This window comes from Schistocerca serialis, chromosome 6, assembly GCF_023864345.2.
Source record: "Schistocerca serialis cubense isolate TAMUIC-IGC-003099 chromosome 6, iqSchSeri2.2, whole genome shotgun sequence".
Lineage (NCBI taxonomy): Eukaryota > Metazoa > Arthropoda > Insecta > Orthoptera > Acrididae > Schistocerca > Schistocerca serialis.
In genome coordinates this window covers 114,445,679-114,472,702 of record NC_064643.1, presented here as the reverse complement: position 1 = coordinate 114,472,702, position 27,024 = coordinate 114,445,679, and the positions used below count along the sequence as shown (strand labels likewise).

At 38.2% G+C, this 27,024-nt stretch overlaps 1 protein-coding gene across 1 annotated transcript in view; it reads right to left on the bottom strand.

Annotated features, from left to right (window-relative positions):
• Window positions 1-6,093: 6,093 nt before the first annotated feature.
• LOC126484672 (sodium channel protein 60E-like) overlaps window positions 6,094-27,024 on the bottom strand; it is a 277,274-nt gene continuing 256,343 nt past the window's right edge. The window contains exons 28-30 of the mRNA XM_050108265.1: window positions 23,339-23,558; window positions 22,175-22,314; window positions 6,094-7,063 (exon numbers count right to left, since the gene is read on the bottom strand). Coding sequence (XP_049964222.1) covers window positions 6,094-7,063; window positions 22,175-22,314; window positions 23,339-23,558 — 1,330 coding nt within the window. The remainder of the gene's footprint in view (window positions 7,064-22,174; window positions 22,315-23,338; window positions 23,559-27,024) is intronic.

Below are 27,024 nucleotides of genomic sequence, written 5' to 3'. Positions count from 1 at the left end.
TTACCATGACATAACGTTCTACTTCTTCTAGTCTCATTTGTGGCATAGTGGGAAAATAAAAAGATATATTTTTCTTATTAATTTTATATTTAATAAATGTTTAACAGAAAATCTGGTAACTTCTTTACATCTTTGAACTTACTTTTATATATAGACATGTTTCAAAATTGAAAACAATAATCACAGCTGTATGTGGAAGCGTAATTCCACTGAGAATATTCAACAAGGACAACTATCTATTCAAAAGATAAAAGCAAAGAGCAATCCTTGCACAATTACATTTTCCAGTCTTCAGCACAGAGTTTCAAAAATTCGTAACTATTTACATGGCTTGCATTCTCTCTCACAAACACTGTCACATACATGATCAAATTTCAGCCATACTTTAAAAAATGAAAACTAACAGGCACATGTACATCGTTTCTACAAAAAGTTCTATGATTACAGTGACTTCCTATAATTCAATACTTTCGAGAAACAGCCCATAAAATATATAATCAAAGTAAATACATAACACACTACATTAAAATAAATGTGTTCACAACAAATTGAACTGTGCATGTTTCAAACAGTTCATAAAAATTTTCAACAGTAGTTAACAGTACCCTGCATTATAGCAAGTATACGTACATGCATACTCAACAACGAACAATGATAAAAAATGATGTTTGGTGGTTTACTTGTGGTAATTGCTGATTGAAACATTTTAATATTCTTATGGTTGTAATCAAGGATGACAATTTACAGAAATGTTCAATACTTCATGTTAAAAATAACCAGTTTATTCTTATTTGTTTACATTTTCCAACTTTTCAGTAAGGTTCAATGAATCCTTACATTGTGCAATAAGGAAAGTGGTTAAAAATTCATTATTTATTTCTCTTTTCATATGTTAGTTGTTATTAGGCCATTTTATTTTTGAAAGATACAGGAGATCACCTTGTCTTTCCTTCCTCAACAAAAATATGGGTACAGAGCACTTGTGAATTCTTAAAATGATTGGCATTTAATGTTAAGAAAATAAATATCATGAAGATGAGGCAAACAGCTTTACATAGATATAAACATTATTAGATACATGTGTTGGGATGCAAATGCATATAATGCAAAGCAATATGATGCACAGATAAACAGTTTATGTCTCAGGTGCTCTATACATTTATTTTGAAAGCAATGTGTGTCTTGTATATGTTCAATCTTTCATAATAATGTATCAATGTACAGTTTACATTTATATGTATGAATGAATGTTCTATTTATGAACTATTTTTGAAAGAAGAAGGTTTTGATCAAGCACTCCAATGATGTTGCAACTAAATTATGGTAAACAGAAACAGACTATTGTAAGAATACAAATGCTCTTTGTAAAAAATGAAACTGAATTGATTATGAATTTTTTAGTGTAGGTATGAATTCATAATGATGAATGAGTGATGTGATTCTTTATATTTGTAATTAAGTGTGTAAAAAAAAAGTCTGGGCTGTGCGTGAAATACATGGATTTAAGAAGCAGGACTGTAATATAATATGTTCTACTTTCACTGATCTGTAGGCAGTACTATACCTATGGAATTGAGTTAGACAATGCACCAGTGTGTTCATGATTGTCCTGTAAGATCAAAGGTGCCATTGTCAATCTATATGCAATGGAAGTACACAAATGAATGTGCTTAAATTTACTGTTATGCAATGATGGCTGCCTCCAAATGAGTCAAAATAGAACCAACTAATGTTGAGAGCTCAACATCTGTTATCTCTTTAATGCTCTTTTGTGGAATGTGTTACTCCAAATATTAATATAGTTGAAAAATGACTGGCATTTAAGAAAAAGTAATTTATTTCACTCACTTTTCCAACTAGCTGGATATTATTAATACTAGCTAACAGGTAAATTGTGTGATACTTTAAATAATATCATACAGTAAAAACAACATGAAATATTTTCTCATTTCATATTAGCTGATACAGTGTTTGTTGGTCATACCAGTATAAGCTTGTATATGATAGAGGTATTTGTCATAAATCATACCTTGAGTTTTGTGTGAGAATTTACAAAATACTTGTAATTATTATGCATAGAGCATTCAGATTTAAACAACAAAGTGGAAGATGACAATTGTGAATATTAGACAACATTTTATTAATAATGACTGTTCCTGACTGTGAATTGTTTGGAAGCATATGCTTTTTTTTTTTTTTTGTTAACAGCGAAGAATGGCATAGGTAATATTGGTAAGACAAGTGTGTGCTAGAGACATAAAACGATATGTAAAATATTGATTTCCCTCCATTGAACAAAGAGAGGGAAAATGTTCTAAAGGCATTCATTATTCCCTTTTTTGTATTATTATCACCTGGGCCCTCATCCACACCTTTGCAAGCTCAATTTTTTAATCTATGACTCTTGATGGTAAAATATATATTTAAAATATAGACCAGCACAGTTCATACAAATAAAAAATGGAAGAACTGAAGAAAACAAATCCAAAAATAGCATACTGATTAAGTATTAGTATTGTGGTTAGACTGATAGGAACTGTAATTGGGGTTTCTAGGTGCTAAACTTTCAGAGCAAAGGTACTTACTTTCATGAGAGGAAGAATGAAAAGTGCAATAGATTTAGTTACATTAAGAGACTGGGGCATTGTCCCAAAATGTTAAGCTGTAAGATTTTTAGATAAGTAATAGAAAAGAGTATGCTCTGATAATGAAACGATATACATAAAACTCTACTTTCAATAGTTTTTTTTAAACAATTTGCTTTTATGTTTTTCTTTGTTCAGTTCCTGAAGATGAAAAACTAGAGAACACATGGATATACTATGGTGAAACATAACTAAATTCTCACAAAAAGTCTATTTTGGCACAAAACTTGAATTTAGCAAGAATCATACTAACAAATAAAATTATACATTATTTTATCCTCTCTATCAGCATAAAAATTTGTGAATTATACATCCTGATATCTGCCACTAAAATGCTGTAGAACCTCATAACATATATGAAATAAATAAAACAAGAAAGATGTGTCTGTTTACTGATATTTAAATATCACTATTTTATATTTATTTAACAAGCTCATATAAGCATAAATCTTCAAAAAATATGAGGCAGTGTTGAATCTGATGGCAGTCATGTGGAAGTTCAATTAGAGAACTTATAGCAGTTCTATTTATAAAAAGTATTTTCTGGTTACTGATCTAGCTGTTTCTTCCAGAATGTAGCTTTCAATAGCCATATTTTTGATAAGAAAAATTTGATATCATACTAATAATGAATGAATTACAATTTTATGGATAACATACATATTGAACAAGATTCATCAATGAATTCTCCCTCTGCAACAGTGTCCAGTTTTTAAAACTTCCTGACATATTGAAATAATGTGGCAGACTGGGAGCTTTGCCTTTCATGGGTAATACTTTTACCATCTGAGCTATCCTTGGACTCATGACCTACCTTCATAGTATCAATTCTGCCAATTCCATGAATCATACCTGGTTTTAAATATGTTTGTAAGCATCTGTAAGAGCACTGTCTGAGGAAAGCAACAATATGGGTTTAAGGTCCAGTCTCGTAAACCATTTTACTCTGTCAGGAAGTTTCAGTAAGAATAATTTTTAATCAGTTCATGAATGGGACTGTGTGAGATATCGATTCTAATTCAAATAGAGAGACAGAAAATTTACTGTTTGACGTTTGAGTACAACCATAAGAATACAAAACAACAAAATGGTATGACATTCACCAAATGGATGGATGTCCTATTGAGCGGAATTAGGTCATTATACACAGCATAATGCTGGCATATTAATTTTATTCTGCATGTAATGGGCTTAATAATGCTTCACTTTCACAGTTACTACCACAAATAACACAAACTTCACATTTCCAGGCTGCAACACCACTGTCGCAACTCCATTAGAAAATACTAATAATACATGTTTTAATCTGTCATCAAATGAATATTGCTAATATTCAGACAGCTTGTACAGTTTTTCTTTCACTCAAATTATTACAAGGAACTCTGAGGCTAGGCAATTTTTAGTACAGAAGGTTGGCCATCCTATTCTGCACAAATAGAAAGAACATAACAACATGAACCACTATTTTTCAAAACTACCCATCTCAACACAGAAGTATAAAAACAAGTATTTCTATTAAACTTTTATGTATAATTAACTTATATATTTACTACATTTTGCCTACAGTAATATTAATATTAAAATCAATTTATGTCATACAAAAATAATTTACAAAGGCCACTAACAGTGACACAGACTGAATATTGAGTGTCATTTTTTGATAAAGATTGTTATGATATCTTTTGGAAAGTGTTTTCAAACTCTTGTTCTAAATTCATATATAACAGTTAACCATATATAAATTTTATGCCATTTGTTTAAATTTCAGAATAAAGTTTATTTCAAGAAATTTGTTATCTGAAAATTCCTGAAAATATCTAACAGCAATATTTCAGCTGACTATCAGACATGCAACATTTACTTGATATTTACGAATCATTTCCTCTCGAATAAAATGTTGCTGTCCCAAATGAAATATTTATGTGATTAGTGAGAATCAAATAATGGTTGTTATTCCCCTATGTAAAATATAGAATTTACATCACTATGACAGTAACTGTTGTACCTGAAATCATCAGTGACAGCTGACAGACTCTGTATCTCTGTGCACAAAAATAAATATTTTTCACCCAAAACCACGCACATCTCAAGCACTTAACTACAGCTCTCTGGTAAAAATTTTACTAACTATATAGGCCTTTGATTTCATTAATTTTATATATTTACATATATTACGTAATACAATAACAATATTGTCAATGATCATGGGCAATTTGGCAAAACAATTCACATAAAAGTTTACCAACTTAGCCCAACATGTCATCACATATTTGATGACAGCTATATCTCTTACAAGTTTACAAAAGCAAATTCATATGCTAACTAATTATTAAACTTTATCTAAACTGAAACTGCCATGATAAATATATTAGAAATATGCAGATTATTTGAAATGCAAATAAAACTTCATTGCCACCAGACAATATATTTTACTCTGTTTTCTAAATTTGTTTTGAACAATGATTTTGTATTTTTCTGTTCTTTTTAGTGAATCATTTAATTATTTTCTATAAAGAGAATTTAGATTTAAAGAAAGAAAGATGATTTAGCAGCACATAAATATGTGCAATTTCCCCAACAGCCTTAATTGAGTATCAAAACTACTTTCACCACTAACAATATGGGTCATAGAACTCTAGTATAAGTAGTATATTTCATTATTATTAGAATGATTGACTATCAAGATTTACAGGCAGTCTGTTACCTACATAGGAAGCCCATATTTTTAGTGGTAACATTATTATTAAAGCATAGTAAAAGGGGGATCATGATGATGAAAACCACATATTTGCTAATGAAGTACATGACACATGAATTGACTACAGTTATAATTTAACAGTAATTGACTATCATTCATTCATCTTATAGCTCTTTCCAACTTCGTTTTTCATGATACAAAACTTTATCTACAACCGCTAAACTACCACGTACAAAATGTATTTATTTGAAGGCCCCTATCCACACTGGAACTTCTCAGTTGCATATAACCTATTCTTCCATTATAATGGAATCATAAGTCTCATAGAGAGAAATAACAACTTTTTGCAACTCACTTCTTGTGGAAATTAACCATAACAGGTAGACTTAGTAACCTGTCTGATTCTCTATCTTTTATTTCTACCTTGGTCCTCATTTACAGATGTGATTTTCTAGATATAATTTTAATTGCAACAACTAGCTCTGTTTATACCAGCATGCTGGTAACACAAAACCTCATTTCCTTCAAGTGGAACTTCATAACCAATCCCCCTTCCACACATATAGAAAACAAATACATGTTCTGATGGACCTATGGCTAGTATTATTATATGTGTGAAATTACCAGTATAGGAGATAGGCTACACCACCCATAACATCTGCCGGGGTTTACCTTCTTAAAGCAACCTTTCGTTCATCCTTCTTTTCACAGAAAGGACACCAAAAGTGAAGCACATTAATGTAGAATTCATCAGCTGCCCTTATCTTCGGAGGCTTCTTCTGATTCTCTGTGAACCAGAACATGCACAACTGTAGCATCACCTACATATCGTCCTCTTAGAGGACGCCTCTCTATTGGAGGAGGAATGGGTAGAGGATCATCAACAGCTATTGATGGTTTGCACGGTGGCAGTGACAAGCCTCCTGGTGTGAGTTTCGTTGGGTGTTTCTCTAATGGATCTACAGAAGTGTCAGATAGTGGCCTTGCTGTTGAGCTACAGTCTTTAGTACCATTCACTTCTGAAGGACACAGAGATAGGACATTACCACTTGGCAAAAGGCCTAGTGGATGCCTGTCTTTAGGAATGTTTGCAATGTCTGACATAGAACCTCTCTCAAAGAAGACAGAGTCTCTATGGCACTCCATGTCTCGTTGGTTACTAGTTTTTTCAGTCACAGGGAAGGAGGTTGTAACACAACCATTGGTGTCACTTGGCCTCATTTCAGTGAACCTTGTTTCCACTGGAGACACAACACTTTCTGGTAAGGAACTGGTCACTGCGATTGTGCTATCACTGTCTTCCTGTGAACTTGGCTGTTTGCCCACTGTAGTACTTGCACACTGTGTGTCTGGCACACTGACAGTAGTTGTGTCTATACCAACTGGTCCTGTCTCAGGCGAAGGTTCACTAACCATTATACATACATTACCATTCCCATTTGCAGCTTCTGCTAATTCATCAGCTGATACTCCACTAGCACCACCGGCCACTACTTGATGTGCACTTGATAAAAATAATAGTGGGAGATTGAGCCATGCTCCTCCAAGCTCTGATAAGTCACTGGCATCAGAAGCTCGAGAAGACTTTCTGGACGATGCACGACTTCCACGGTGAACGTGAAGGAATGCTGAAAGGCGACTCTGCCAGCCACCGGGGCTTGATGTCTGAGTCATCTCATCCTCCAAATCAAGGGGTTCTCTCTCCCTCTCACGTTTTAACCTGTAGGTAACAAAAAAGAGACATCAATTACACTGACACGAGTATTTGATAACAGTGACTTTCACAATGATATAATCAAATGGTAGTAGGTTTCATCACATTTCCTAGTCAATGATTCTGTCTCATACCCAGTCTTTAAGTATCTTTTCTCTGAAAAAAATTAATATTTGAAGTAACTTTCAATTATCAGTTTTACAGAGGTTGGACAAAAATATGGAAACACCATGAGAAACGCATCCCTGAACATAAATGCAGATGCTAGACAGGCCTGGAGGTTGTGCTGTTGTATTTGACCATGAATGGCACCTGTGGAATGTCCTCAATCCATTGCAAGTGTCAGTCATGGTCAGACCAGTGTAATGTGTTGTTGTGAGTGCATTATGTTGGAACTAAGCAAATTTGAATGTGGCCAAATTGTTGGTTCTCATACGGTGGGTCCTTCTGTAACCAAGTATCCAAAATGTTTGGTGTTTCAAGGGCCACCAAATCAGAGATTTATACCACATACAGTAAAAGTGGAAAATATCCATTAAGTCACTACATGGATGAAAGTGCATGTGGAGGTGATCATGACAGATGGTAATTGAAGAAGATTATGATGAAAAATAAGGGCTTGACAACTGTAAAAGTCACTTCTGAACTGAATGTTACACCAGTGAACCTGGTGAGCACCAAAACGACTCGAAGGGAGCTCCATAAGCAGGGAATTGCAGAGCAAGCTGGAATTTCAAAACCATTCATCAGTAATGCAAAAGCCTGTAACAGGAAATCACGGTGCCAAAGCTGCAAAACCTGGGCTATGGCTCAATGGAGGAAAGTCATTTGGTCTGATGAGTCTTGTTTCACACTTCTCAACTTCTTGCTGAGTTTGTCACAAGAGTGAAACACGGTTGGGGTTGGGTGATGATTTGGGCAGCATATCGTGGTATTCTATGAGCCCCATGGTTACTCTGCAAGGTTGCATTACTGCCAAGGATTTTGTGATCATTATGGCTGATCAGGTCCATCATATGGTACAATGTTTGTTCTCCAAAGGTGACACTGTGTTCTGAGACAACAAGGCTCCTGTTCTTACTGCTCGCATCATCCAGGACTGATTTTGTGAGCACGAGCACAAACTGTTGAATATCTCTTGGACCCCTAGTCCCCAGATCCTAATATTATGAGTCTTTGTGGTCTACTTTGGAGTGAAGTGTGCATAATCGTTATCCATCTCCATCATTTTTACCTGGACTTGCCATTATTGTTCAGGAAGAATGGTATAAGATTCCTTTGAGAACCATTCTGATCTATATTTTCCCATTCCATGATGACTGGAAGCTTTATTGAATGTCAATGGGGTTCATAAGCTGTAATCAGCTTGCTAATGTGTTGTGTTTTCAGTGTTTCCATATTTCTGCCCATACCCTCCTGTATTTCAGTAGCTTAGTCCTAATGGTTATATTGAAGCTAACCAATAATAGAGATGAATGCAGTGAAGACAAACCAAGTGATGTTGTTTAGCATTCACATGAACTATGGTAATTCTCATTACACCAAATTCAGTTAAGTGCCTTTGACATAAAATCACACTAAACATCTTACATTAACTAAACAAAATGAATGGTCACCTTGGTCTATGAATTGCATCTTTTAGTACTAATCAAAATGATCTTGGCCTCAGATCATAACCCAGACATCAGCACCTTCATTGTGCCAGCAGCCTTGGCAAAGAGGATGGAGGAGAATTCAGAGGTTTAGGGCACCTTCTCGTCTTTGGGTGGGAAACTGCCCCTAAGGGCACCTTCCCATCTTTGGGTGGGAAGCTGCCCCTAAAGGCAGAAGAATCAGCTATGATCAATGGCATGAAGATACAGACAACAACAAAAACCACTGCATTAAAGATAAATAATGTGTATTGACAGGAAACATGGCCTGTAACTGAAAAGTACCATAGTATCATTTGTATAAGATTCTGGATTAGTCTCCCATTAAGATCTCTGGGAGGCGACTGCCGAGGGTGAGGTGCCCATAGAAAAAAGATTGAAAAACCAACAAAACAGTAACATTCCACAAGTTAGAGCATGGAACGCCAGAAGTCAGGATGTGGTAGAGAAACTAGAAAATCTGGAAATGGAAGTACATAAGCTGAGTCTAGGTACAGTGGTGGGTCAATGAAGTGAAATAGAAAGATGGTAAGCACTTATGGTCAGAATAATATCAACTGTAGCAGAAAATGATATTGTGGGAGTGCTACACATAGAAAGGGAGGACAGAGGGTGTGTTATTGTGAATGGTTCAGTGGTACTGTTATTCTCATCAGAACTGAGAGCAAATGAAAGTCAACAACAATAATTCAAGCATATATGCCACCATTACAAGCACAAGATGAAGAGACAGAAAGATGATGGCACTGCAAGGGTAATTCAGTGGGTGAATGGAGCTGAAAATCTAACAATTTTGGATTGGAACACTATAGTAGGGGAAGGAAGAGAAAACAGATACAGGAGATAAGGACTCAGTAATAGGAGTGAGAGAGGAGAAAATTCCTCGAGTTCTGTAATAAATTTCAGCTAGTAAAATAAATACGCTGTTCAAGAATCACAAAGGAGGTTTGATTTGATTTGATTTCTTTATTAATCCGTGAAACAATTTACATTGTACGGATTTCGTCATTGAATAACAGACAATTTAATAGTTTAAATTTGTTTCTTACACAATAGTTGACAGTGAAATTTTCTTAGAATCTAATTTACATTTTTCAGTCTTATATAATTATTATTTCTCCATATAGTTTAACACAGAACTTTCAGATTTTAAGTAACCTTTTTTTAATTCAAGTACTCCATTACCGTACAGTAACTTTTATTTTGTGAAATTTTTTTTAGTTTTTCTTTGAAGGAGGAGATTGTCTCTATGTCTTTTATGTTTTGCGGTCATTTATTATATAATTTGATGGCATTGTACACTAGACTCTGTTGCGTTTTAGCTTTATTTTTTCTATCCAGATGCAAATTATTGCAGACCCTAGCTTCGTAACCATGTACAAAACCATTGTTAACATAGTGTCTAATATTTTTTTAATGTACATAACATTCTGAAAAATATATTCACATGGGACAGTTAAGATTTCCAGCATTTTAAAAAGTTCAAGGCAGTGAGCCATGCTGCCACTCTTGGTCATTATACATACTGCTCTTTTCTGCAATTTGAATATAGCTTCGATATTTTTCCTGTTCACTCCCCAGAATATTATCCCATAACTAATAACAGAATGGATATACACAAAGTATACTGATCTAATACATGAAATATCGCATGCTGAAGTAAGAACTCTGAGGGCATAGCATGCTGTAGAGATTCTGTTACGAAGCATTTTTACATGTTCTTCCCACTTCAACTGACTATCAACTTGCATGCCAAGAAATTTTGTGCTTTCCACCCATTGTACGGTTTCATTACCTAACTTCAGGTTATTATAATATGGTTTTTTGTTAATGTAAAAGTTCACAGCGCTTGTTTTCTTGATATTAAGCATGACTTCGTTGTTAGCTGCCCACTAATATACACTTTTAAGTGTTTCTTCAGCTTTCTCTCTTAGATCTACATGTGATGTGTCACTGATTAGCACATTTGAGTCATCTGCAAACAATATTGTATGTCCATGCTTTATATATTGTGGGAAATCATTAGTATAAATTAGAAATAGTACTGGACCTAGGACACTACCCTGTGCTACATCTATATTTACATGTTTTGGGTCAGAAAAATGTTTTTCAATACAGTTGGAGTTACATGATAAATGTGTTATTTCACTCATCTGTATTCTATTTTCTAGATATGACTGGAACCATTTTTTTACAATCCTCCTTATTCCCAGTTCATCTAGCTTAACTAACAGTGTTTTGTGATCCACTGTGTCAAAAGCCTTGGTTAGATCAAGAAATATACCTGTTGTATAGTTTCCTTTATTGAGTATACACGGAGTATACATGGAATATGCTTTGAGACACAGTTATTACAACACCTGTAATAGCATTTTGATTAATCCAATTCATGAACTGAAAAATGGCATGTTCTGTGGAGAGATGCTCTTGAAACTGAAATTGAGACCGACTTAAGTACGTTATTCTGAGAGAGGAGTATTATAGTTCTTGCATACAAAATATTTTCCTGTACCTTTGAGAAGGAGATAAATTCTGAGGCTGACCAATAATTACTAATATCTGTGTTATTGCCCTTATTTTAAAGCAGACTGACACTATTACATTTCATATCTCATCTGACTGTGATGTGTGGCATATATGACTAAATTCTGAGGCTGACCAATAATTACTAATATCTGTGTTATCGCCCTTATTTTAAAGCAGACTGACACTATTACATTTCATATCTCATCTGACTGTGATGTGTGGCATATATGACTGAATACATTCCATGCATGTGAAGAACAGGATTTTAGTAATTTAGTTGAGATATTTTCAATTCCATGGGAGTCTTTAATTTTGAAGCAGTTAACTGCATTTCTAATTTATTTGGCAGAGCATAAAGAAGAAATAGGGTATGATTTGAAAGACGCAGGGGATCTAGTATTAGAGTTTGAGTTTTAATAGGTCTGTACAAGAACTGTGGTCATACAAGGCAGAGAGGAAAGATAAAGTTCTTTCAGAATTAGTAAAATCATGGGGTGGAGGTGGGGGGGGGGGGGGGGGGGGGAAGTGGCTACTAAATGATTGTTCAAAATAGAGTGCAGAATCTATGAGACTGGAGATATATTTTGGACATTTGGAAGAAATCATCTACATAATCCCAAAGGCAGGGAAAGCAGATTAATGGAACTATCATTTAATCAGCTTAACAATGAGCTGAGGGGGTCCTGTCTTTTGAATAATTTAAAAGCCTGCTGTATATGGCACACAGCACTCCCCCTTTAAGTGCTGCTGTCTGGCAGCTGGTTTCATGACAGGAGACTTGCAGTTGCCACAGAGGTGGTCTTTCCTCTTGTGACATGTAGTGGAGCAGAGATTGTTAGCAGTATAAGCCTCCAGTGGTAGTGGTGATATGTTTTTGTGATGGGGAATGAAAATTGCACATTATATGCGATAAAATGGTTACTCAATATTGCTTGTTGTACTGTGTAGAATGCAAAGCAACTCTAAGTGAGTGTGATTGTCATAACTGAGACTGGCTCTATCACTGTTGACACTGTCACTCAGTTGGGTTTAACCCTGTTTGGATTGGCCAAGGATGATAGGTTCACAAACACTGTGTCTGAGTGAACACAGAGTTTTGGCTGTCTGTGTGGTATGAATCTGTTTTAATCTCACTTCATGTGTGTGTATTGCACACATATGAAGGTCTAGTTTATGCTGATGCCTTGTATGCCGATTATTTTGTATCCAACAGTGATCTGAATTCTGCACTTAGCATGGACATCAACATGTCAGAGGTACTAAGGCTATGAGCAGCAGCTGTGGACCACATCCTAAGTGGAGCCACCAACGAGATATACATGTCTTCTGGCACCACCTAGGGGTGATTGTTTGCCACTGAGCCTGAGGCTCAGGCTCCCGGTGTGGCCCATTCCTTGCTGCACTTTGCAGCCATTAGTAGTGCACCACTGCAAAGCCACGTGGATTTAATTTGTTTCCAGTCTCAAGTGCTTACTGATTTGGAACTGTTGTATTGTTATGCCAACTTCACTACATACTGGACTTGTTAGTGCTTCAATCACTTCATGAACTCAGCCTGTTGATTTATAGGAACATATGTTTATTTCCCAGTGGCTCAGTGTACCCACTGGAGCAAGTGATGGTAGACAGTTACTACTCACACTGTGCAAGATAGAAAAGTGGCAACAATGAAGTTTCTCACTGTACTGTTTCATTTAGTGAACCATGGATTCTGAGTTTGTCAAGCTGTGGCAGCAGCAGTTGCAGATCCAGCAGCAACAGCATCAGCAGGAACAGTACACATATCTTTTACAGTTTCTCCAAAATCAATGACGGGTGGCAACTATTGTTTCCACACTTCCCCCTCAACCATTTGTTTCCTTCGACATGGAAAACGAGATCTGGGAGGTCTGTTTATGGTAGTTTGAACTGCACTGGAAGGGATATCAAACTGATGATCCTGAATGCCATTGTGCTCTGTTACTGTCATCTGTCATCTAGTATTAAGAGCTGCAAAAATTACATCCACTCTTGGACCTGAGTAGTTTGAAGTTTCGTTAAGTTTGCAGTTTGCTGACTGAGTACTACGGTCACCAAACCCATGCCATTGCAGCTAGGCTCAAGTTCAGCCAGCGTGTTATGCAAAATAAACAATCCTAAGCAGCATGGGCAGCTGATTTAGAAGGTTTAGATCACAAATGTAATTTTGCCTGTCAAAAGTTGGCATGTCTTATGCAGTTTCTTTAATTCAGGATGTTATAATCTGCCTGGCTATGGCTTGGGAGGTTAGTGCAAAGGCTTAAGAAACCTTGGATCATACTTTGAATGATGTGTTAAAAATTGCTAAGGCATATGAAGTGACTGCCTCAGCACAAGCTCTGTACAATGATTCTTCTGGTTTCACCACTGTTAGTAGCATTAGTCATTGCCATACTCTTCAATCAACTGATGGCTCCTAGTAAAGGTCATCATCTGATTTATCAAGATCTTGAGTCTGGTGACAAGGAATTGTGTTCATTGTTCAATTGTTACTCTCAGTCATCACTTGGTTCACCAAGCTCTTAGGCATCCAGTAGTCTGGTGCCAGGGGATTCATTAGTTTGTGCTTCCTCACCCTCCACATTGGCAAACGCACAAAGATGAAAGCGCTTAGTTCAGTGTCAATATATCCTAATAAGAGCAGTGGCTCCTGTAGGATTTTCCTCCCAGTTGTTGTATGACAACAAGTCATGCCATCAAATTGTGTCCATAGTGCAGCCCTTATTATCACTGGCATCACCACCTACACATTGACATCTGCTTTGCTTACTGCAAGCCAGGTATGTCATGTAGCAATTGGAAGTCAACGGTGTGATGGTGGACTTCCAGTTAGACAGTGGTGTGGCCGTGTCCCTAATTAATGGGGATTCTTACTTGCGCAATGGCCCCCTGCTGCTGCGTGCACCACTGCACAAAAATGCTAATGTACAATTAACAGCAATCCTGCTGCAGTGTCAAATCATGGTGCAACCTAAGTGAAAAAACGTAGCTCAGCAACTAACCTTGCTTGTAGTTAATTAATGATAACTAACTTTTTTTTTTTTTTTGAGTTGTTCGCAATTTTCAGGTTCCAAATTCAGGATCAGGTGAATCTAATTTATAATGTGTTTCCATTTGCGGAACTGGATACACTGCATAAAAATTTCAAACAGGCATTTGAAACTACCTTAGGTTGTGCTACAAATTTTCAGGCACACATCTCTTTGAAGCATTTGGCAGTGCCTAAGTTCTGTAGAGCCCATCCGAAACTGTTTGTCATGTATGAAAAAGTTAAGGCAGAACTAGAAAGATTGCAGACTCTGGGTGTTATCTCCCCAGTCTTGTCTAATCAGTAGGCAATGCCTATGTTATTGTACATGAGCATAATGGGTCACTTCGGATTTGTGGTGACTTTAACTCTCTGCCCAAGCAAATGTTGCGCTGTACCCAATCTCTAGGCAAGATTGCCATTTGGGGTCACTAGTGCTCCCAAAAGTTTTCAGAGTATCTGAAACAGCTCATCCAGGGTATCCCTAATATTGTCAATTATTTGGATGATTTGTTACTTATGGGGACCACACCATAGCAGCACTTGCACAGTTTATGACTTTTGTGTGAGCTGCTGGAACCCAATGGCTTGTGTTGTCATCTACCAAGTGTAATTCCTTCCAGCCAGGAGTGAAGTGTTTGGGCCACATATTAAATAAAGACAGGCTTAGACCCACATGAGATCATGTGATAACCATTATTAATTTACAGGTGCCTAAGAACTGGAATGTTCTCTGGCCAGAGTCAGTTATTATGCGAAATTCATTCCAAATGCTGCCTGTATTTCCCACCCGCTTAACCAATTATGTAAAAAGAGTGCTCCGTTCGTGTGGTCAGAGGTGTGTCAACAGGCATTTGTGAAGCTTAAAACGTGTCTCAGATCAGCCCCTTGTTTGGCAACATTCCAGCTGGGCAAACAGTTCACAATGGCCACAGAAGCATCCAATTGTGGTGTAGGTGCCATCCTGTTACATAAATTTGCCAATGGCATGGAATAACCTATCACGTTTGCACATAAGACACTGAACTCAGCACAGAAAAATTAATCACAGATTGAAAAAGAGGTGTTGGCCATCATTTGTGGTGTCCAGAAGTTGCAGGCCTACCTCTATGATACCCAGTTTCATTTGATTATTGACTACAAGCTCTTGTTGTCATTGTTTGGCCGCCATGCAAAACTTCCAGATAAAATGGTGCAGTGGCTGCAATGGTGGATGTTGTTTCTTAGTAACTACAATTATGACATCCATTACAGAACTACCACACTGCACTCTGAAGCCAGTGCCCTGCCTTGTTGCAGTGTGGCCCTGATGTCAATTCTGAAAGTCATGAAATGCTGTGTTTTGCCTTGGACACAAACCAGCAGCACACTCATGATGAGTTCCCCATTACAGCAGGTGACAGAGGCAGAGACCATCAAATAATACAGGATGTTGGCTGCAAGTTACAAAAAGTTTAAGGGAGTTTACACAAGGATTCAGCTGCAACTGATGTACAGCTACAAGTGAGTGGCAGTCTTTTCTAATTTTTGTTTATTTTTTCCATCCTGCATTTTTTCATTTTCATAATACCATTGGAGTATTTAAAAATACGAAATCTATATTGGCATGTATTTCAGTGAGTAGTAAGAATGTAAACAAAGTAACACAAATAGAAAATTATACTAGTGATCAGTATTTCAAAACAACAGAGGCCTACTCATTTGTACGATCAATTCTGTAGTCAAAATAACACAACAGAAATATATCTAAAAACAAAGAAGATGTAACTTACCAAACGAAAGCATTGGTATGTTGAAAGAGACACAAACAAACACAAACACACACACAAAATTCAAGCTTTCACAACCGATGGTTGCTTCATGAGGAAAAAGGGTAGGAGAGGAAAAGACGAAAGGATGTGGGTTTTAAGGGAGAAGGTAAGGAGTCATTCCAATCCTGGGAGCGGAAAGACTTACCTTAGGGGGAAAAAAGGACGGGTATATACTTGCACACACACACACACATATCCATCCACACATATACAGACACAAGCAGACATCTGTAAAGGCAAAGAGTTTGGGCAGAGATGTCAGTCGGGGCGGAAGTACAGAGGCAGAGATGTTGTTGAATGACAGGTGAGGTATGAGCGGCGGCAACTTGAAATTAGCGGAGGTTGAGGCCTGGTGGGTAACGGGAAGAGAGGATATATTGAAGGGCAAGTTCCCATCTCCGGAGTTCTGATAGGTTGGTGTTAGTGGGAAGTATCCAGATAAACCGGACGGTGTAACACTGTGCCAAGATGTGCTGGCCGTGCACCAAGGCATGTTTAGCCACAGGGTGATCCTCATTACCAACCAACACTGTCTGCCTGTGTCCATTCATGCGAATGGACAGTTTGTTGCTGGTCATTCCCACATAGAAAGCTTCACAGTGTAGGCAGGTCAGTTGGCAAATCACTTGGGTGCTTTCACACGTGCCTCTGCTTTTGATCGTGTACAGCCACGTGTGAAAGCACCCACGTGATTGCCCTTCAATATATCCTCTTTTCCCATTACCCACCAGGCCTCAACCTCCGCTAATTTCAAGTTGCCGCCGCTCATACCTCACCTGTCATTCAACAACATTTCTGCCTCTGTACTTCCGCCCCGACTGACATCTCTGCCCAAACTCTTTGCCTTTACATATATCTGCTTGTGTCTGTATATATGCAGATGGATATGTGTGTGGTGTGTGACTGTATACCTGTCCTTTTTTCCCCCTAAGGTAAGTCATTCCGCTCCCGGGATTGGAATGACTCCTTACCCTCTCCCTTAAAACCCACATCCTTTCGTCTTTCCCTCTCCTTCCCTTTTTCCTGATGAAGCAACCATTGGTTGCAAAAGCTTGAATTTTGTGTGTGTGTTTGTGTTTGTTTGTGTGCCTATCAACATACCAACGCTTTCGTTTGGTAAGTTACATCTTCTTTGTTTTTAGATGTATTTCTGTTGTGTTATTTTGACTACGTGGTGAGTAGCAGTCTATCCTTTTCATACTGTTGCAGTTCTGCAGTCAGGTACTGCATTTCTATCAAAAAACAGCACCAAAGTGTAAAAAATAGAAGATCACCAAAGCGAGAAACATAATAAACCACTAAACCACAATAAAATGTTAATTCCTTTGAAAAGTAATGTCATAACAGTCTGTTAATCATTATCTAGTTAAACAGTAGGTAAGGAAAACTGAGTTGTATCAGGACTGTGGTGTATCTGTCCTCTGTGAAATACAACTTTTCATATCAGTATGGAATGGAACAATATTATGACAAGGAAAGTTGCTACTCACCATATAGCGGAAATGCTGAGTCACAGATAGGCACAACAAAAAGACAGTCACAAACAAACCTTTTGGCCATTAAGGCTTTTGTCAGCAATAGATGTAGACACACAAACACACACAAATGCAAATGCATCTCACACGCACGACTGCAGTCCCAGGCAACCAAACCACACTGCGAGCAGCAGCACCAGTGCATGATGGGAGTGGTGACTGGGTGGGGTAAGAAGGAGGCTGGGGCGGGGTGGGGGACAGTGAAGTGCTCCTGGCCTCAACCTTCATTAGTCACAGTCCCCACCCATCCAGCCCTTCCCTGTTTCCATTCCAGCACTACACAGCTGTCATTCCACCATTTGACTTCCCTTTCTGCTACTTCCCCTCCCCACCTCTCCCCTACCCACTGTCAAACCTGCAGCATTTCACTGTCCACCACCCCCACCATACTATCCCTCCCCCTCCCCACCCCAGCCTCCTTATCCCCACCCAGTCACCACTCCCATCATGCACTGGTGCTGCTGCTCACAGTGTGGTTTCAGTTGAATGAAACTGCAGTCATGTGTGTGAGTTGCGGTTGCGCATGCGTGCTTTTTTCTATCCTAACGCAGCGGTGTTTTCCTTTGTTACTATTTTCTTTTGCATCACTATTCTCAATGTCCATACTTTCTCTTCTTTCCTGTGTTTCTCTTGTCGTCTACAAATTGCACTGCATGCTCTACTTATGAGCCACACTGTATCATCCATCTCAGCCATGCACACAGCAGATAGCTACAAAACCACACTGATTGTTGGTGCGGCATCTTGTGTCCCACATTACTCCCACAGATAAAATTAATCCTATACTTCCCAATTAATCACTCTCCCTGTATCAATCTCCTATATTTTCATCTTGTTTCCCCCTTTTGCATCCTTTTCATGAATTTTCACACGTGTCTGTGTGTATTTTTGTGAAATTTATAGCCTTACTGCCATTGAACACTACTTTCCCCGACACCTGAGGGATTCAAAACCAACAACCTCCTTCATAGTTGCCATGACCAACACTATCCTCACACAAATTACTTCTCCTCTGAAGGCATTACCTACAAACAAATCCAGGGTATGGCTATGGGCACCCACACGCCACCATCCTATGACAACCTATTCATGGGCCATCTACAGGAATTCTTCCTAAAAACCCAGAATCCTAAACTTCTCACATGGTTCAGATTCACTGATGACATCTTTGCGATCTGGATTGAGGGTGAGGACACCGTATCCATATTCCTCCAGAACCTCAACAGCTTCTCCCCCATTTGCTTCACCTTGTCCTACTCAACCCAACAAGTCACCTTCCTAGATGTTGACCTCTAAGATGGCTCCATCATTACCTCCGTCCATATCAAACCTACTAACCACCAACAATACCTCCACTTCGACAGCGGCCACCCATTCCATACCAAGAAGTGCCTTCCATACAGCCTAGTCACCCGTGGTCATTGCATCTGCAGTGGCAAACGATCTCTCTTGAAATGTACCAAAGGTCTCACTGAAGCCTTCACAGACCGTAATTATCTTCCCAATCTTGCACTAAAACAAATCTCCTGTGCCTTGTCTTTCCAGTCTCCCACCACTTCCCAAAGACCCACCATCCAGCCACATAGGAACATTTAACTCAGTACCATCCAGGAATGGAGCAACTGAATTACATTCTCCTTTTGACTAGCTCTCATCATGCCCTGAAATGAGAAATGTCCTGCCCACTATCCTTCCTGCCCCTCCCACAGTGGTATCCCGCTGTCCACCAAACCTACACAATATACTCATTCATCCTTACACAACCCCTGCTCCCAACCTCTTACCTCATGGCTCATACCTCTGTAATAGACCTAGAGGAAAGACCTGTCCCATACACCCTCCCACCACCTCCTACTCCAGTCCGCTCACTAACATCACCTATCCCATCAAAAGCAGGGCTACCTGTGAAACCAGTCATGTGATCTACAAGCTAAGCTGCAATCACTGTGCTGCATTCTCTTTGGGCATGACAACCAGCAAGTTGACTGTCTGCATGAATGGCCACCGACAAACTGTGTCCAAGAAACAAGTGGACCATCCTGTAGCTGAACATGCTGCCAAACATGACATCCTTCATTTCAATGACTGCTTCACAGCCTGTGCCATATGGATCCTTCCCACCAACACAAGCTTTTCTGAATTGGACAGTTGGGAACCCTCCCTGCAATACATCCTATATTCCTGTTACCCTCCTGGCTTCAACCTTTGTTAGTCACTGTCCTCATCCATCCAGCCCCTTCCCTGTTCCCATTCCAGCACTACACAGCCATCATTCCGCCACCACACTAAGTCTTTTGACTTCAATCCTTTTCCCCTGCTTCCCTCCCTCCCCACCTCTCCCCTGCCCTCCTTCTAACCTGCAGGTGTTCACTGTCCACCCCCCCCCCCCCCCCATAGTATACCTCCTCCTCCCCACCCCAACCTCCTCCTTACCACCACCTAGTTGCCACTCCCATCATGCACTGGTGCTGCTGCTCACAGTGTGGTTTCAGTTGCCTGAGACTGCAGCTGTGTGTCTGAGTTGCATTTGTGTTCGTGTGTGTGTGTGTGTGTGTGTGTGTGTGTGTGTGTGTGTGTGAGATCTATTGTTGCCAAAGGCCTTAATGGCCAAAAGCTTTACTTGTGACAGTCTTTCTGTTGCGCCTATCTGCGACTCAGCATCTCTGCTATATGGTGAATAGCAGTTTTCCTTTTTATAATATATTTTCATATCAGTATTTGTTTTGCATTACTTCCCACAATGAAATTCCAAGGGAACCTTCAGATGAAGACACTTTACACCAATTTAAGTTTCACTCTCAAGCTTTTCTGAAGTCCAAGATTATCATAAGGAAGTGACCAAAAATGTGAATAATGTGGTCTTTTCCTGGACAGTGACTATGTTGTAGTGACATACCAATAATTTAACAACGTGTAGTAGGAATAACAGATCTATTAATGAAACTTGGTATGTTCAAATATGTCATCAAAACTAGATCTTTATCAATTTCTATTATTTTATTAAATCTAGACCATGTCATGATTCTTCAGCATGGTATTATTAGATTCAAGTAATGAATACGTCAGTATGTTATTTTCAAAAATAAGCGGAAGTGACCTGTTTAGCCTGAAGAGTAATATACAAGTTACTGAAATCAAACACAACAGTCATTTCATGCTCACTAAACAAAGAGAATATTTACCTGAATCTATGTGCCATACTTGACTCAGTGAAGTTGGCCTTACAGATATTTAACATAGTGTAAGATGCAGCCTTTTTGCAAATAATAATGTTTTTCTCTATAGATTTTGACAGATGCTCTAAGTTTGTGGAACTGGTAATATGTAAAACAACTGCATTGCAATGGTGTTGGGGAAGTAGTATTTTCATCACTGAAATGTATACATTTTGTTCTTTTTCAAACATAATTGTAATCTGACATAATCTTGAGCTGTGAGGTTCTCACTTGCCAGAAATCTTATAGGTGTTCTTCATTAATTAAAGCAAGGCAGAAAACAGTTGTTAATGGAGACTTTGGGCAACACTATTCCTGTTGTGTTCAAATTAGGATTTAGATGATGATCGACCCTAAAGATGTGCCAGATTTTAACACTAATTACCATGACAGAGATGTGCAAGCACCAGCTCATGAACTCAGAAACCATTTTTTCCTGTTTTAAAGGAAATACATGGTATGAATCTCTGGACTTGTACTAAACTACTGTGTGCCAATGGTGGACCAGAATGTTATCATTTGTATAATAATGATCCTCTGGTTAATTGATGTATGAAAAGTGTGGGATGAAGCAGAACAATTATTTTTCTTGCAGATGTTACAAAACTTGCACTTAAACAGGTGCAGGTTAAAACATAAGATCACTCATTTTATTGAAGCCTTTCCCTGAAACTACTGATTCTTGCGATGTGATGCGATGTGGTGTGTGTGTGTGTGTGTGTGTGTGTGTGTGTGTGTGTGTGTGTGTTTTAATTGTGCTGCTCTTCACCCTGATGTGTTTGCTTTAGTTTTAAGATCTACAAAAATTCACGCATTTTTATCTATTTGAATGCAGTTTAAAATAGCACTCTCTTTTATTCTTTTACCTCATGTGGCCAACTCGACTCTGTGTTAGCTATTGTGGCAGATAATGCACCGTAAGACTATGTGTAAGGATATCCTAACTATGAACAAAACTTCATAAAAAATCTGATGGTATGATGAGCAGTTCTTTTCAATGGATGCACTTAATCTTAAGCTTTTGGAAACACATCAGTGTTTCTTGAAAGCTTGTGTTAAACATATACGGTCAGAACTGTTGAGGACTAAAGTCTACCATTCAGAGAGCAAGTACAGGAGGAACTCACTACACAAAGGGTAAATGTTTTATTTAACAACATCTTTGAAGTTGTTTATTCATGTGTTCACACTGCTTTGTCATCTTTTCATTTCATTATTTTTATTCCATTTTTTAAAAAGAGAAACCAAGAGATATGAATTTTGGAGTTGTTTTCTCTTTGCAATAAACCATATGAAAGTACTGACTTTCCTGTCTTATGACATTAAACTCACCTTACATAATCCCTAAAGGCCCTCTGGATTGTCCTGGCTGCTTTATCCTGTCGTTTCCATATCCTTGTAGAAGACACAATCTCCAGTTCCTTTCTTGTGGGGAACTGTTTCTTGAATTTTATGTCCATCTGATCTTGCAACTGCAATTTTAAAACATTAATGCAGAGGGAGGTGTTTAGCAGTAACACTGACAACAATATTAAGGAAATTAACTGCCATATTACATATGGAATTTGTTACATTTGCAAAATATATTCTTATTTTGCCACCCTCTCATGCCGCCACCCCCTGATATCATTTTAATGAACTTGAATAGTAAACCATATAAATGAAGTGGCTGTATGAACTTGAAAACATTTCCACACACACACACACACACACACACACACACACACACACAGAAAATATGATGACAATGGGATGTTGGGAGGAAAAGTAGTACAAAAGCCACATATAAGCAGCATGAGTAGTGGAAGATGTGCAAGATTGGATATGCACAAAAGATAAGTATGCATTAATACATTTCTATATGGGGCTAAATTTTGCGTCGTAAGATGATGATATGCAAAATAATACATTTTCACAAGCTCTTCATCCTCTGCAGGACCACTAGGTGGATATATTTGTACTACTATGGTGGGTAATGACTTTGTGTCTATCTTAACTATGATAATCTGTTTGTTACACAGTTTGTAGCAGTTCACCCACATCCCTGTTTTCTTGTTCATTGTTCGAATTACTCCTGCATAACTCTTATTTCATTTTGTGTTGATAACCATCTGCTCACCCAACTAGAAGTCTTGTTTTTCCTGCTACTCAATTTCACTAATTTCCTACACATGTAGTTTCAAGTTAACCATTTTTCTTTTTATGTTCTCTAATAGACCGACATGATGAAGGTATCTAACATTCCATGTTCTGATCAACAGAATTTATCTCCTCTACTATTTCCTCTCCTTTATTTCTCCCTCTTCCTTCCATATGCTTCTTTGTTCCTCCTTCCTTTATCTTTAAATTCTTTTCACTGTGCCATTCTTACTTTCTGACAATACTGGATTATTAAGTGCACCTCACACACAAATGTACTAACATTTTATTAGATACCTCTAAAAATAAAGATCTATGTTGGAATAAATATATAAGGTCTAGTAAGTATAAACTCACCTTTTTAAACTCTTCAGTTTCTTCTACATGTCCAAGAACATATTTCACTAAGGCATGCAAAATATCTAAACAATGAATCTTGTTGCCTCGAGCGATTGGGAGATTGAAGCTGACAAGTGCCACAATATTTGGTTTAGGTATACCCAGTGGTGGGTCAAGACTTGCAATGAAGTCTGAAAGTTGTGAAAACCGAATGAACTGTGTTGCATGTGGATCGTACCTGAAACAAAGGAATGCAGTATAAACAACTTTGTAATCCTTTTATCTTTTGCATCTCTATAAAATAATCTTATGTTGACCTTCAGTAATAATTGGAATGCATTATACGTGATAAACTTTAGAGAAAGTTTGCATTGCTCTGACTGAGTCTTGTTTACAGAAAGACAGCTCAGCATAGATTTCTGAAATCTCTTTATCAACTAAATGTAGAATGCTCATTAAAATTATCTGAATTGTCCATTTTCTGTATATGTAGGGATATGCACTTTGAAACAAAGCAAAGGAAAAGCACAATAACGCGTAAGTGTTCCGAACATCATGAGCTAGTGTGCAAGAGACCCTGTTGATGAAAGCCATGTGAAAGTCAGAAGGAAGACATACCAACAAAGAAATAATGTAATCACTCATAAGACTGTGCCAATAATAACTATGTATAGGTAAGAGTGAATATCAGCTGTCTCTTTCATGAGAATCCATATGATTTATGCACACATATTACAGTTTGGAGCTACAATATTAATTCAGATTAAGAAGCAAGTCTTCAGACTTTGTCAGCGGGTATGTTCAATATATGGCTCTCAGGTCTGCTGCCAGTGATATCTGACATTCTAAATGGGTTCTATATGTTCCTATATTTTGTGTAGTAGAGAAATGTCTTCCCAAACACTGAAGTTTAATAGATTTATGATGTATATCTAACACATTTACATGATTTTTATTTAATAGGAACTATATGTCCATGGATGATAATTTAATTTTTCCTTGAAAATCTTATTTTGTGTTCAGTTACTTTTTAATATGCTTATTCAGTGGCAGTATACACTGCCAGAATCAGTATGATGCTGCACCAACTCTGTCACTGATTTGCTTGAGAAAGGTGTCATAATACCATTGTATTCTCTCCTAGAAGGAGAGAATACAATAGCGTTATGACTGCTGGCCCACAACTGTTGTAACTGGTCCTTGATATGATGGATACACTGGCACAGGGTGGAGTTGATCTCCAAGCTGGTACCGCACATCTGGGCATCTTGTTGGCCACAAGAGTACCTGATCATCATGCAGACATTTCATAGAGACACATGTCATGTGTGGAAGAGTGTTACACTGTTGAAAAATGGCACCATTTTACTTTTACAATGACATATAACACATGAGGATGCGGGATGTCTGTGATTTACCATTCTGCCATTGGAGTTCCCTCAATCACTACCAGCCATGACCTGAAGTCATACACAATGGCTCCCCACACCATGACGGCCTCTCCGAAACATAGGAAAAATGGGACTTCTCCCAGGTTGCCATCATACTCAGTGACAATGGTCATGATAGTAAGTCTATAATCTAGCTGCTGCAAGTCTGTGACCAATGGTGCATGATGACACAGAACAGTACAGGCAGTCCATTCCATATTCTCACATGGGAGAAACAGATGTAAAGGAGTGCTTGCTGAGCTTTGTGGTGGTCCAGTATGGCCCACTGAAACTTTGACACTGAGTATGCCTGCCCTCATGTTGCCACACAGGACAATACTGGGCTATGTCACATCTGAATGACCCACAATATGGATAATGCATGATTCAATAAGAAAGTCAAATGAAGGTCCACAATCATGCTCCTTTCAAACTCTTGTCAACTAATGATAATTCTGTTTCACATGAGTATGCAGCACCTTTGTGTTCTTCACAGTGAACACTGAATGTCTGGTGTATATACACTACCCTGTCAGGTAATAAGACTAAACACGAACAACACTAATGCACTCTGGTTATACCTGTCTCAGAGAATTGCATCTCTAAATCATTTACATGCCCACTGATGGTGTTTACATGTATGAAGTTATACTGACATGAGAGTGTATATTTGTACAAGATTAAAACATTGACATCCAACTATGTCTTCTTCGTGCTTCACTTTTTTTTCAGGCAGTGTATATTTTTTTGGGTGTGATTAGAAAACTTGTGATTCTGCTCTTGATATTATGCAGTGAACTCAATAAGAACTGTGCTACTACTTACTCTTGTGAAAGTCTGTTTTCTTTCTAACTGCAAATGTTGGCATGTTACAGGGTGCTGTCTTACAAGGAGAAATTATTATCTTGCTAGTATATTGTTTTATTTACTGGTTACAGCAAAATTCTTAATTTCTCCAGATTCATTGTTGTGGTATAGCAATTAGATTTTTGTCTCCTAGACATAGTTCAATAACGGTAGGGAGTAGTAATAATAACTCCGAACTTCCTTGGAGATCATAGTCCATATACATCTGTAGTGTACAACTATGTATTATATAATTTTTGCTTTTCATTATCACATACTTTACATTAAATGGGTATTAATTTAAAGTCTGCTTGTTGAAGTCCATGTATTATGCTGCAGTAGCTTTTCCTTAGATGAAAGCTGGCATTCAGACCACCGTTTAACATATCTCTGCATGTATCACGAATTCTGCCAACAGGCTAAAAGAAGAAAACTGGCCATCTCTGTAAATTCTGATAAAAACTGAAGTGTACGTGAAACTTCCTGGCAGATTAAAACTGTGTGCACTGACCGAGACTCGAACTCGGGACCTTTGCCTTTCGCGGGCAAGTGCTCTACCGTATGAGCTACCGAAGTACGACTCATGCCCGGTCCTCACAGCTTTACTTCTGCCAGTATCTCATCTCCTACCTTCCAGACTTTACAGAAGCTCTCCTGCGAACCTTGCAGAACTAGCACTCCTGAAAGAAAGGATACTGCGGAGACATGGCTTAGCCACAGCCTGGGGGATGTTTCCAGAAATGTAACCTTGTTTCTGGAAACATCCCCCAGGCTGTGGTTAAGCCATGTCTCCGCAGTATCCTTTCTTTCAGGAGTGCTAGTTCTGCAAGGTTCGCAGGAGAGCTTCTGTAAAGTCTGGAAGGTAGGAGACGAGATACTGGCAGAAGTAAAGCTGTGAGGACCGGGCGTGAGTCGTGCTTCGGTAGCTCATATGGTAGAGCACTTGCCCGCGAAAGGCAAAGGTCCCGAGTTCAAGTCTCGGTCGGTGCACACAGTTTTAATCTGCCAGGAAGTTTCATATCAGCGCACACTCCGCTGCAGAGTGAAAATCTCATTCTGAAGTGTACGTATCTTATTATGCCTCTCTTCTGTAAACTATATGATTATTTATTTTATTTAACCCCTGTCATTGGCATCAGATAGTAAAATGATCATTGTAAACAGTCACTGTTGTTACAGTGTGTAGTAAATTGTTATGTTTTGGTAATTATCAGTAACAGAAAGATATATATGTTCACTAAACTAGAGAAAAAATCAATAGTGTCATATCTCAATGAGGAACTTGAAACTTTCAGCACAAGACAGGAGCATATAGAGGAAGTCTTGCTCAAGTTTAAAAAAAAAAAATAGTTGACCATGCTCTGCATATATATGTACCTAGTAGAACAGATCATAATGGGAGGGAACTTCCATGCTATACAGTAACTG